The sequence below is a fragment of the Lepisosteus oculatus genome, chromosome 6, assembly GCF_040954835.1.
Source record: "Lepisosteus oculatus isolate fLepOcu1 chromosome 6, fLepOcu1.hap2, whole genome shotgun sequence".
Lineage (NCBI taxonomy): Eukaryota > Metazoa > Chordata > Actinopteri > Semionotiformes > Lepisosteidae > Lepisosteus > Lepisosteus oculatus.
In genome coordinates, this window is record NC_090701.1 from 33130255 (window position 1) to 33143288 (window position 13034).

At 34.2% G+C, this 13034-nt stretch overlaps 1 protein-coding gene across 4 annotated transcripts in view; it reads left to right on the forward strand.

Moving 5' to 3' along the window:
* mindy4 (MINDY lysine 48 deubiquitinase 4) overlaps positions 1–11628 on the forward strand; it is a 56301-nt gene extending 44673 nt beyond the window's left edge. For 2 of the 4 annotated variants that reach the window (XM_069191200.1, XM_069191199.1), the window contains exons 14-18: positions 8–71; positions 1781–1942; positions 6310–6490; positions 8938–9010; positions 10853–11628. In XM_069191200.1, coding sequence (XP_069047301.1) covers positions 8–71; positions 1781–1942; positions 6310–6490; positions 8938–9010; positions 10853–10901 — 529 coding nt within the window. In that variant the 3' untranslated portion in view covers positions 10902–11628. The other 2 variants (XM_069191201.1, XM_069191202.1) reach the window with 2 other exon arrangements.
* The last annotated feature ends 1406 nt before the right edge of the window (positions 11629–13034 follow it).

Genomic DNA, 13034 nt, shown 5'->3' on the forward strand with positions numbered 1-13034 from the left:
GTTTTAGAGTGAGAAAAGATTTTGATGTGCCTACAAACTCAGTGATTGGAGCCCATGGATACTGCACTCAGGTTAGTATTTTAAAATTTAATCAGGCTCAGAAAACAAAATCATCTTACAATCAAGAGTTATACACATTTACAAAAATATACTGTTACCTAACAATATGATGAGATGTGCAGTGCAATTGAAATTAGTAGTAAGATGAGTTCTTGATATTAAAGGAGAAGTCCATCAGTTATCTGTTTTAGTTGTTTTCTTCATCTTCATTGGCACAGTTTTCTTACAATTCAACTGATAGAATATCCTTTTTTGTTTAATAGCAACTAATGTTGTATATCCCTTCAGTCTTGCACAGTGCCTTCAGTTAAGTACTAGGTGGTAGAATAAAGCTTTACACTTGTTTTATCTGTATACAGAAAGAAAAAAGCATCCTTGGAAATCCATTATTCTATTCTTCAACATCAAGGATTTGTCTTCTGGAAAATTATAAAGGCTATACAGCTACTCCTGTGTCATGAACAGGGTGGCACACTTTCTGCTTCTGTGATGTAACCAGAACTTTTTGTCAGGGTGATTTACTTACCAGGATTTTTAAACAAAGTGTATATCCTCTGTCCAGGAAGCCTAGTCATGTTGGAATGGTGCCTCCACCCAGAGATTGTTGCTATTGTCTTTGTGTTTGTGTGACCAGAGGTCAACATAGTAATAGCAAAATCCATTTATTGTCTGCTCTGGTTTGGACCATCTCTGGGCATCAGTGAACTAAAATGTTGCTGGCATTCAAACCACTTGCTTGCCAATTCACTCACCCCCTAGAGGGATTTAATCCTGTCACTGGTGAGCCAGCCATGCCTTCTCCCATTTTATTTCAGCTTGCGCAGTCAGGCATAAGACATTCTCTGGCACTCCAGATTGGTTCCCATGACATTTTGTCTACTGGCCTTCAACAGGATGAAGAGGATGAAGAGCTGCTACCAGATAGTTTAGGTCTTCAGTTGTCACTAAACATAAAAGCCTTGACCTCTCTAAACAGTGCCTGCCTACTTGGATTGTAGTCAGCCTACTGTGTCACCAAGTTACTAGCATCCTTTTGGGTCGCTGGCACTTTCACTAAGGGTACCACTAAGGTATCCTCTTATTTGTCATGTCTTTATAGTCTGACTGATATTTACCCTCTTCAGATTGAGGATCAAATGATGCAGCCCCAGCCATCTAGGTTCCAGACCAGAGTGATAGGAATAGCTGTAAACATTTCTACTGGATAATGAACACAATTATGATGTAACTGCTCTGGTAGACAACCTTTTTTGTGGTCCCATTTTACAAAAGAAAGGGGATGCTAGGTTTATTATTTATAACCTTGGATATCTTAAATAGAAATATTACTCCTAGAGGTTTAGAGGTCGATGTGCTCTTGTGCAGCACACAATGGAATGGTGAGATGGTCCCTCCACTCCCCTGGCTTCTTTTTAATAAACAACTGGATGAGTTCTTGGGATCTGTTAGCTTCAATTAAATAGGTTAGATGGATGTCCTCTGCTATTTTGTCATCTTTCTTAAGTTCTTATGTTGGGCATTGGGATATAGTGATGGGCACTGAGTATGCATCTTGAGCGTCTTTGTATTACTGATATACTTACCTTCAACATCCAGGTTAAGATGTAACATAACCCATTTGTTATGTTATGCTATTTTTTGCACCTTTTGCATATTTATTGATGCTGAATTTTAAGGACTGCTTATATTTATGTTTTTTTCTTTAACATAAATGTATCAGGAACTTGTAAATCTTATTCTGACTGGAAGAGCAGTATCAAATGTGTTTAATGATGAAATTGAACTGGATTCCGGGAATGGAAACATTACCCTGTTGAAGGGAATCAAAGGACGGAGTGACATTGGATTACTTTCCTTATTTGAACATTACAATGTTTGCAAGGTATGTGAGTATTTTATCATAATTATATCTTTTATATGTGTTTAGCTTTCTGACCTTTTATGATGAGGATTAAATCAGTCAAGATTTTGGGACCTTCTTAAAAGCCTTTTTGAAATATAACTTGTAACTAAACTCAAGAATCTGCATAAAATATTAATTTATTTCAAACTGTTGTCACCTTCTTCAAACTCTGCTGTTCATCCCTCACGGGGTATGGTTTTGTTTACAATGTAATAGTGATCTTGAACATACATTCCAAACTTAACCTTAAATCACTTGTAACTTTAACTAAAATCACTTGTTACTTTAAATTATTATAATTGTTTTTTTTTTGGAATGGTTAGAAATTGATGCACTGTTGTGACTTTTGCCTTGCTCCATCTTTGTTGGAAAGATTAAGAATACGCTTTGCAAGAGACTATAAAGGGCATAAGTAAAATCTTGAAATTGATCAGGCAACTTTGAAAGTTGTGAGGAATAATGCTCAATGTACCAGCAAGTTTTACAGCTAAGATGGGAAGATATTTTGGAATACATTTGACAGAAATATTGTGCAAAAACATACTGTAACTAATGATGCATTTTCCTTTGAGAAAGATTGTGGTGATTTGTGATCTATAAAGTTTCCATAATGTTATCATTCTGTTTGTTCAGTATTCTTTAAATACATTTAAATTGCATGATTCATATTTTGTGTTTGAAAATAAATTTTATGTTTGAATTTTATGGTTTATGTATAAAAATAAATATAATGTTTCCAATTAGTAATTAAAAAGAGATCAGCATACTGTATTTCTATTATGCATAGAGGTTGTCTCATCATTTTATATGGATGTGTAGTATATTTGAGAAAGTTATTTTGGCTTTACATTTGTATTTCTAATCATTATGTACATCATCGGTGATGAGTGAGCTAGGTGACCATACATGCCAAGGCCATGACACTAACTCTGCCATAGTTCAGAATTTGCTCAAAGATGACTCTAGAGAATTTGGAAAAGATTAGAAAAAATAACAAATAGCTGCTTCTGGAACAGGATCACTTGTCCTTATAGATGATGACGGTAACTCAAAAAATACAACTGATATTGTATTGAACTGATATGATGAACTAAAGGGGTTCATCAAGAGAAAGTAAGTGGAATATCTTAGACTTGACAAGTGAGTCTCAAGATTTTAATCCAGTGCACTTTATATTCTTTAGAAAAATGATTTTATCACACCCAAAGAATATTTGAGAAATATAAAATTATCTGCAGCAAATGCTTGAGAAAGCATCTCAAATGATTACACAAAAAGGTTAGTGAGCTCAATGGGTCACAGATTTCATGCAGTTAATGCTTCAAAGAAATACTGTGTGCCACCAAATCCTGACAAACCTGAAAAATGTATTTAATTTGAATTTGCCACACTATTACAATCAAACTTTGTGTTCAACCAATTGATATCAAAACCATTAGTATTGTCACATGAATGACTGAACTTACCCAAAAATAAAACATTATTTATGTTAATATCATGATTACCAATACATAGTCTTTAATTGTAAAGCAAAAATAACAGTTGTGACTTTACCATCCCACTACTTTTTGAGGGCACTGTTATGCACAGAGTTAAAAATCATATTTGTCAACTTTCATTCCAGGAAATAAAAAGAGTCACATTTATTTGTAGCTGTAAGTATCAATTTAATAAAATCCAACAAAAAGAGTAACATTCTTTGGAAGTGCATTTTAAATTTGCAGAACTACTGTATTCAGAGGCCACCTAAAGTCCCCCGAGTATGAAAGGAGTTAACACTCATTCAGTTAGTAATCTAGTAGTAGCATGCATCTTCATTATTGAGGTCAAAGAATTTTCCGAATACTGCAGGCTGGTAGTCATTGACCTCCACAAAAAGCTGCACTATTGTGTTCATTTTTAAGCAATTTAAGCCTACTGGGATCTATGCCCGGAAGGATGCAAATATATCTTGTCACCAAAAGCTATGAGAAGTGGTTCAGGAGGTAACAATAAAGTCAGTGGCAACAACTGAAGATATCTAATACAAACTGGCATCTTCAGGATACAAGTTGAAAAATACCATTCCATGCCATCTCCGGGAATATGATACTGTATTTATGGCTGGGTTGCAAGAAAAAAAGTCTCTTCTGAGGGTGAACTACAGACGGGTGCAGCTTGGAAATGCCAAACTACAGCTGAATGACAATGTGACCCATGGGAAAATGAAACTAAAATTGAATATGCTCAATCGATATTATGTTTAACATAAAAAAGTTGATGGCCTGCGACCAACTGCTATTCTGTCCAGGTGTAGGTGATTTGGGGTTTTAATTTACTATAAATTAAAATTGTGATTGTACTTGAGATTGCGAGAGTACTTGACACCTTTTTGGAAACAAACATAATACTTTACTGTCTCGCACAACAGATTATAAATATACAATTTATTGATATAAAACTAAAACATGCATAGCAAACAACAAACTTAATTGAATATATTTATTGAGTGATCTGCTGTGACATTACAGGCTGATTCACTCAGAGTTATAAAAATCATAGTTAATAATGTCAGACTATAATGTCTAACACTGTAATGTTATGGTCTAGCTCAAAGGTTCTATCCATCTCATATAATTTATTAACATATATATTCTCAAATACAAATGAATATGCATTTACTGTCATTATCTAAACCTCGAATGTGTTTGGAATAATAGTTCAACTGTTGAGAATTTTAATGTGCCATGATGTTTTTAAAGAGTTAAACTTCCTACTGGTAAGATGGAGCTTGGCGGATTTGTCCATGGTCCGTTGTTGGCAAGCTATTCTGTGCTGAGAGGGTCCTGGTGCAGACAAGAGGAGAGGGAAAAATAGCTTTATCTTGTTTGCTGGGCAGCTCTGTCAAAATTGACATCTTGCTGAACTTTGGTCTTTAAAAATAGTCTGTACACAGTTTAGAAGATGGATGGGAAAAAAAAAGCCTGAAGATCATGTTTGAAAAACATTAATTCCTTCTGTGAAATATGGCAGGCCCATCTTAAAATGAAGGAATCATGAACCAACATGTTACTTGTACCAACCAAGATCTTCCAGCATTCAAAATATTGTATTTGGCCAAAAATGGACATCACGGCATGACAATAATCTAGATCTAGAGCATATGTATACACTACTGTATATAACATATCTAAATGACAAAGAAGTGTTAACTGCATAGAAAAATATTCTTAAATGGTCATCTCAATCTCTAGAACTCAATTCAACTGAACATTCACAATGAAGAATGTTGTTTACAAATGGAAAAGGTCTCAAAGACCTAGAGCAATTCTGCCAGGAGGAAAAATTTCCCTTGAGAAATGCCATAACCAAATAGCAAATAAAGAAAGCAACTTGTTAGTGTTATCTATGACAGATGAGTATTTACTAATTACAGGGTTGTAAATAAATGTGACCCTCATCATTTCTGGACTTAAATTATTTAAATTAAATTATTTATGACAAATAAGACTTTGGTCAATGTTATTAGAATTACAATATATTACATATTTATTAATCCATAACTCTTAATATTATACAGTATGATGTTTTGATTTTGTTTCTATATCATCAGGGGTATCAGTAAATCTGGAAGGTACCACATCTAACTTCTTAAACCTTAAAGCACCTCCAGCATTTGTTTGACATTAAGTTTTTTAGCTTTATCTGTAGGAGGGAAAGTTGTGAACGTCTGCAATGCAGTATAATAAGTCTGGATAAAGCATTGAATAATGAATTTGACACACTATGCAGTGCATGCATGTTGCACTTATATGAAATAAAGGTTATGTTGCTGGAAAGAAAAGTAAAAGGTTTTTACTGGAAAGGGCATTGTTTTTATCATACACCACAGCATAGTTTCACCTCTCTGAAGTTGTTTTGATATAAGACATTCCTGTCAATTCTTTTTTTAGAGTACTTAAATTAATTAATTAGAAACACTCATGTTCATAAAAAATAACTGTACATTATCATTATGAATTCCATTGCTTTTGTCTCCCAAAGCATAGTTAGAATAAAGTGATTACAGACCTTTGTACATTTTGAACACACAGCAGAAAAAACTACAAATGAACTGTGCAGAGTTCAAGTGGACTTTACATCGCAGCCAGACTTACATACAGTATTAGAAAGATAATTTTTAAATCACATCAAAGGTAGCACTGTCATTATTATGTGGTGACACAATTTCCACAGTCTGTTTTCTCTTTTATTCCATGAGTTTAATACTAAATTGTTAATATGCAATGTTTTATATTAATGTAACAACATGTACAAGTAACTTTATAATTTCTCTTCATGCTACAGTATTATTTTTTTATTGGTAGGTTGGCACCTATATGAAGACTCCCAGGTATCCAATATGGGTGATATGCAGTGAAAGTCACTTCAGTGTGCTTTTCTCTACACGCAAGGAGTTAATGAGTGATTGGAGGATGGAGAGGAGATTTGACCTTTACTACTATGACAGCCTAGCAAATCAACAGGAGGAAATACGCCTAACTGTTGGTGTGTGAGAATTGATTTTATTCCAATTTGAGCAAGTAAATTAGGTTTTGAGTTTAAAAAATGACTATTGTCTGCTGAGATCCATAAAAACAAAACATGTTTCAATTTAATGCTTCTCAGTATATTTATTGTATATCTGGAGGTTATTTTAATTTTTCATTTATAATTTTACATTCTAAAAATATACTTTTTGCTAAATTCACCATTTACCAACTGTATAGTCATGTGTTTTCTATGACGTTTTCTCAACAGCTCAGAATAAGTGAACTTGTTTGAGTTGAATCAGTTGTTTTCTATATTTTGTTAAAAACCAAAACTGCAGATTGTAAAAATGGCATGATAAATCTCAGTATTACAGTATATGCAAACAGTCTTACTTTTACTATAAAATGACACTTATACCACTAATTGCACTTTTGATTTTAACCAATATATATAGACATTTTAACTTTAAGATTACGGGAAAATAATTAAAAAAATAATGTATCAAGCTTATTATCTGCCATGCCAAAATATTACTATTGACCAAACATGATAACTATTTGTAAGAATAACTTGTTGATAATAATAAGTTGCTAGAGTTCACTTTTTATGTTAGTGGTTGATTGCTGATGCAGTAATGACAAAGGTATGTACTTTATTAATCCCATGTGGGAAATTCAAGTGCTACAGCAACCAGGCACAATCAACACAGTAAAGTACAAATGTAGTAATATGATACAGTAAATACATTTAAAAAAAAACGAATAAAGAATTACAAACAAAACAGAAACGGCACACACGCACAAATAAAGTATGAATGTACAGAACACAAGAAAGATGTAATACATATATTACAGTATAGAAATTGCACACTCCCAAACATATTGCACAAAGTAGGTAACTATTGCAACTATTGCATAGTTGTAAAAAATAATTTGCCCATTCCACTTCCACGTATTGCACTTCTATAAGCTAGATGTAGACAGAACACCAGTAAAACAGAGGAATCAGGTTTCAGGTGTACAAGTATGGTGTCACAACAGGACAGTGTTGCCCCTGGCCAGACATACCGTGGTCTTATGGCAGTAGGCACAAACCATTTTCTGTAATGCTCCCTGTCACACCGTGCACCCTGTTGCTGAATGTTGCTCTTCATTCCAACAAGCATGTCATAGAGGGTGGGAGACATTGTCCATGATGGATATTAATTTGGACACCATTCTCCTCTCAACCATCACCTCCAGATAAGACCCAATGACAGAACTTGCCTTCTTGATGAGCTTGTTCAGCCGATTAGCATCCCCCCACTCTAATCCCAGAGCGCCAGGACACCACTGCATCTGATCACAGAAACCACAGAAATTTACAGAAAGACCACTTTCAGATTTCTGAAAGTACAGCAAGTCTGAAACCACCTTTGGAGGGACATCAGATTAGCAGTATATCAAACCAAACATCCACATTCAATGTCCAAACAATCCTTATAAGACATATTATCCTTAGAAGACATGAGAACACTACTTATAATATAAAAATGTCAATTGTGCATGCGTGCTTGTGGTTTATATGATGTAAAGCAATAACACAAGTAGATGTATTAAATTTGAATGACTATACTTACTATATGTTTTACTAATATTTTGGAGAATGTTTATATGACTGTAAATAATTTGTAATGCAGTGTACGATCCAAGTGCTAAAATGGATTGTGAGATCTGAGTTTGTTGTACTTTCCCTTTAAATGTACCATGTGTGAGATGTTTTATTGTGCACTTTATTTTTTGCTTTTTTAGGTTTTCATGGTAAACATTAAATGGGATGGTATGAGCCGGTATCTTATTAGGGGAACATCAGTTTCATATTGTTGCTTTAACAAAAATAGATATACCAAATGGTGCAAAACACATTCATTGTGACTCCTAAACACTGCACTCTGAATAATTACATAGCAAATAGCTTAGCATAGGTGCTATGCAATATAATAGTTTTGTTGCTACAAGACCACCAGTGCATTGCAACTATCCTGGTATCAATGCTTTAATAAAATATCATATATACTGTAGCTTAATGACATTGCTAATTTCTTATTGGCCCTAGTGAAACACCTCTTCCAAAAGCCTGTAACGTCTGGCCTAAATGATAGACCATATCACAATAATATCAGTTAAGAAGAATCCAAACTTTCTATTACGCATTTGTTTGGAAGAAGTACAGTAATTGGTGACTCAGATCCATTTACTAATCAGCCATTATGATCCACATTACAAGTACTTCCTTGGATGATAAATAGGGTAGTACAGTCACACAACGATAAAGCACACTTTCCATGCTACTGTAAAATTCCTGTTTGATCTTCACTGAATAGAGACATACCATACAACTTTCTGTTATCTTTTAAGCTTATTCACATTATTTAAATATTTAATTATTGGTTGTTTGAAATAATATTTCTTTTTGAATATTAGACACATCTCAAAACTATGCTCCTGATGTGGAAAATGACCTGATTCCGCCTCTTGAACACTGCATCAGGACAAAGTGAGTTGTAAAAAATACTTTTATACATTACCCAGAAGTATTCAACATAGACTTTTCTGTTAAATAATGCTGTAATTAATATTGTTTTAAACTACTGTATGTGGACAGCATAGAGCTGCAGTGTTTAGCATCGCTGCCTCGCAGTGCTAGGGCCCTGGGTTCAGTTTGTGACCTGGAGCGTGACATGCATGGAATTCGTATGTTCTCCCGTGGCCGTGTAGGTTTCTTCTGGATGGATAGATGGTTCATTAACGTTTCAGTAGTTTGTCCAAATTCTAATGTAAGGCAGAGTAGAAGATAATTTAATTAAAACACATAGTTCTCCGTTTCCAAATGCCTTCCTGAAAAATGCTCTCTAAATTAAAAAGTAATTTCCCATAAGAATACATGCATAAAAAAACAACAACAGATGTATTCATGTAAGATGTTCACATAGTTGTGTAAAAAAACTAAATGCTTGTTGATGTTTAACAATTTATTGAAAAATATGCAGGAAAGACTTAATTGAATATTGATTGGTATAAAGTGTGGAAAATGCAAGGATTTTATATAATATAAACATAAGGAACAGACTAAGATAATACTTTTTACAGATTTATTTAGTTAGCATGAGAATATGGGGCATGAACAATGCCTGGAAGCATGCTGATACAAAGATTGATACAAATCACAGTTTCCTGTGCCTCATCAAAGCAATTCTACTCATCCCTGCACTCAACTGGTGTTTGGAGGGTATTGGTATTGCCTCAAACATTCCATTAAATTTCTTGTTGTTGTCTGTGCTTAAGCATGTTAAACAGACAACTTATTTGTCTTAAATGAAAATATACTGTATATTCGTGAAACATTAATCCAAAAACATGCAAATTATATGTTTGGTTTAATTATGAGTATGTAAATCAAGAACTGCCTGTATGCTTTATTGGATAACTTTCTGGGTTGAGGAGAGCAACAACCATTTTTGTAAGAACCTGCAAAAGCAGCAAAAGAGAACCCATAATGCTGATGCAGAATTTTTAAGTTATAAAGACTAAATATGCAGGTAAACAAGTATACAGCTGCAATTTGTAAAGAAAAAAAAGGATATGAAAGGCAAATGGAAGCCTTAGCAGTATTTCCAAGTAAACCAGTGAGAGTGGAGAGTTCAGGAAATGATGCTCTGTGGAGTGTTGTTTTGGGTGAGTTAAAAAAGAGGAGTCAGCGTCTGTTCTGCATCATTTAGATCCCCCAAAAAGCAGCAAAGCAAATTGCAAAATGGAGTTGAGGAATCCAGAAAGGATTCACTTTCACAAAGCCCAGGGTCTGCAAATATTTCTTCCTTAAGCAGGTATCTGGAATATGGGGAAGGTGAACCAGAGTGACAAGTGTGAAGTAGGGGTAGGAGGGAGTTAGAGGCTGATATTACATGATCTTGGAAATTAGCAGGGAAGTGAGGGAGGGGTGGCACCATGCCTGAAGAAGCAAAACTGCACTGCAGACACCAGAGGCAGCGAAGCTTGTGAAAAGAGGAGCCTTATCCAGACAGAACTGCATGTTTGGGCTAGCATTGACTTTCTCTCCTGGGCAGCATTAGGGACGTAATGGAATGTAGAAGATACTGCTGAGGCCTTAGGATAGGTAGAACAGGTGACGGAGAAAAAGAAGATAAGAAATGAAAAGTTAAAAGATGGACTCAGTTAGAAATGTGGAAGACATAAAGGAGAGAAAGGATGGGTTGAGATGCTAGGACAGTGGGGATCCATAGGGTCGTGGCTGCAGTGGAGTAAGCTTTGACCATCTCCTCATCTTTCATTTAAAATTTCATTTAGTGATGTAACTGATTATCTTTTTCTCTTGTTCTAGATGGAAAGGTGCCATGGTTGACTGGAATGAAACTGAACCTATACTTTGATTTCATTGTGCTATAGACATGAAATTCTTCTACGGAAAAAAAATATATGACCTAATTTATAACCATAAAGTATCAGTGAAGCTGAAAAACACAACTTGTAAAGCACCCATACAAATATTTAAGATAAAGACATGGATTCTGTTTTATTGCCTCAACCCTGTATACCTGTGCCTTTAATTTTGATTTGGAAAACAATATGAAATATGTAAAGAATGTACCTTAGGATTTATTTGAATATATGAAGTTGAGTAACTAATGAGGCTCACACCAGACTGTAATCATGTAGTTTATTCCATTTATACATTTGTTTTATTGTGTATTTAGGATTCATGTCTTGCATGTGAATGTATGGCTTCTTGTGCTTTAACTCAACGATTAATGATAAGAATAGAAATACATGTTTTGCCTTCGAAAAACTGCATTTCAGTTTAAATTTTATTTATACAAATATTTTCATAAATAAAATGTTTAAGAAAGCTTTCTTTAGCTTGGTATTTACTTTTTTTGTTGGATAGAGACAAGTATTTACGTATGTTTAGCGGGAAGTAGTTCACTGTTTCTTTAAGTCAATCACATGAAAGTTTGTTAATTTCATTGACTCATGCCCTGCTAAAGTGATAATGTTGTAAGATGCTTAATTTGCTTAAAATCTTTATTATTTTTATACAATGCATGTACTGTAGAGTTTACCTGTATGCACAGTTAATAAAATGAGAATCTGGCGCTACAGTGCTTAAACCGTTTTTTCCATACTGGTTAGGTCACACTAAAAAAGTTATTGACTGGTTCCTCATACAGATGGAAAAGCTAGTAAATTCTGGAAATGGTGAGAAAACAAAGGAAATACAGGAGACTTTAATTAGGGAGTCAATATTGAAGAATGCATGAAGCCCCTGAAACTGAAAATGATGATTATCTATATTGATATCAATAACAGTATATTAATAGAAATAAACCAGGTATCAAATAGGAGGAGGCCATTACGAACATCCAGATTATTCACTTCCTTTTAACTCAGTGATCTTTTGAGTGGATTATTAACTCATTTAGTTTTTATCAGCTGGTTGATCTGAGGATCGAACCTACAGTAGCCATTACTCAGGAGTCAATTTATACACTGTAGCTTCTTTCAAACATCAGCTTCAGGAACATAGCTGAGTAGCCAGATCCTACTCCTACATCCCTTTGTGTGAAGAAGTGTCCTGTTGTGTTTAAAATGCACATGTCTATAATTTTCACTTTTGTCTGCTGGCTAATTTTTTATTGTTATTTCTAAAGACGTCTATTAGGTTGATGTTGTGATCAATGATATCATGATACATGATTGAGGTTCCTTGTTGTCTTATCTGTCCAAGGCTTAAGAGGTTCAGACATTTTAGTTTGTCAGTGTTGGACAGACACTTAGTTCTTGTTCTTTTCTGGACTGATTCCAAAGCAGCAATGTGGTAGTCCCTGGTCTTTCCTTAGAGTTTGGCTTTAATTTTTAAAGAACTGTTCAAAGAAAAAAACTGTTCAACTAAAAAAGTAGGCTGTTTTTTTTAAGTTTACAGTGTTCACTTATTAACACATCTAATTTAATCTCATTCTCCTGGCAATTTCAAATTGGTGTATTATTTCAATAGATACTTCAAGTATCAATTTTTAATAAACTTAAGTAGAACTCCATTTCATGGCAAAATAGAACCTTTCCCTGCTTATCTGTATACAACATAAACATACTGAAAACATATTGGCCTTGAAATAAAAAAACAGGCTTTGCTATGGCTTCAAAACTGAAACATGATTTAAAGTAGTTTTAATACTACTAATAGTGATAATACCAATAAGATAGTCAAATAAATGTATGTTTAAGTACAGTGACTTATATTAATTAAAAGACCAAGACAAATGTCTATCAATGAGCCTTGGAAGAAAATAAGCACAGTAGTCTCAATGTAAACTCTCTACTAGAAGTATTTCCCTTCTCGTGCAGATAAGTGTGGTGGAGAGGAAGTTCTATAAATGTATTTGCTAAAATAAACAAGTCACAGTATGGTGCAGTAATTAAGATCAGTAAGTGGAAGAAAGATAAGGAGCAAATTACTTCATTTTGATTATGTATGTATCCTGGTTCAGACAGAAACACAAACACAA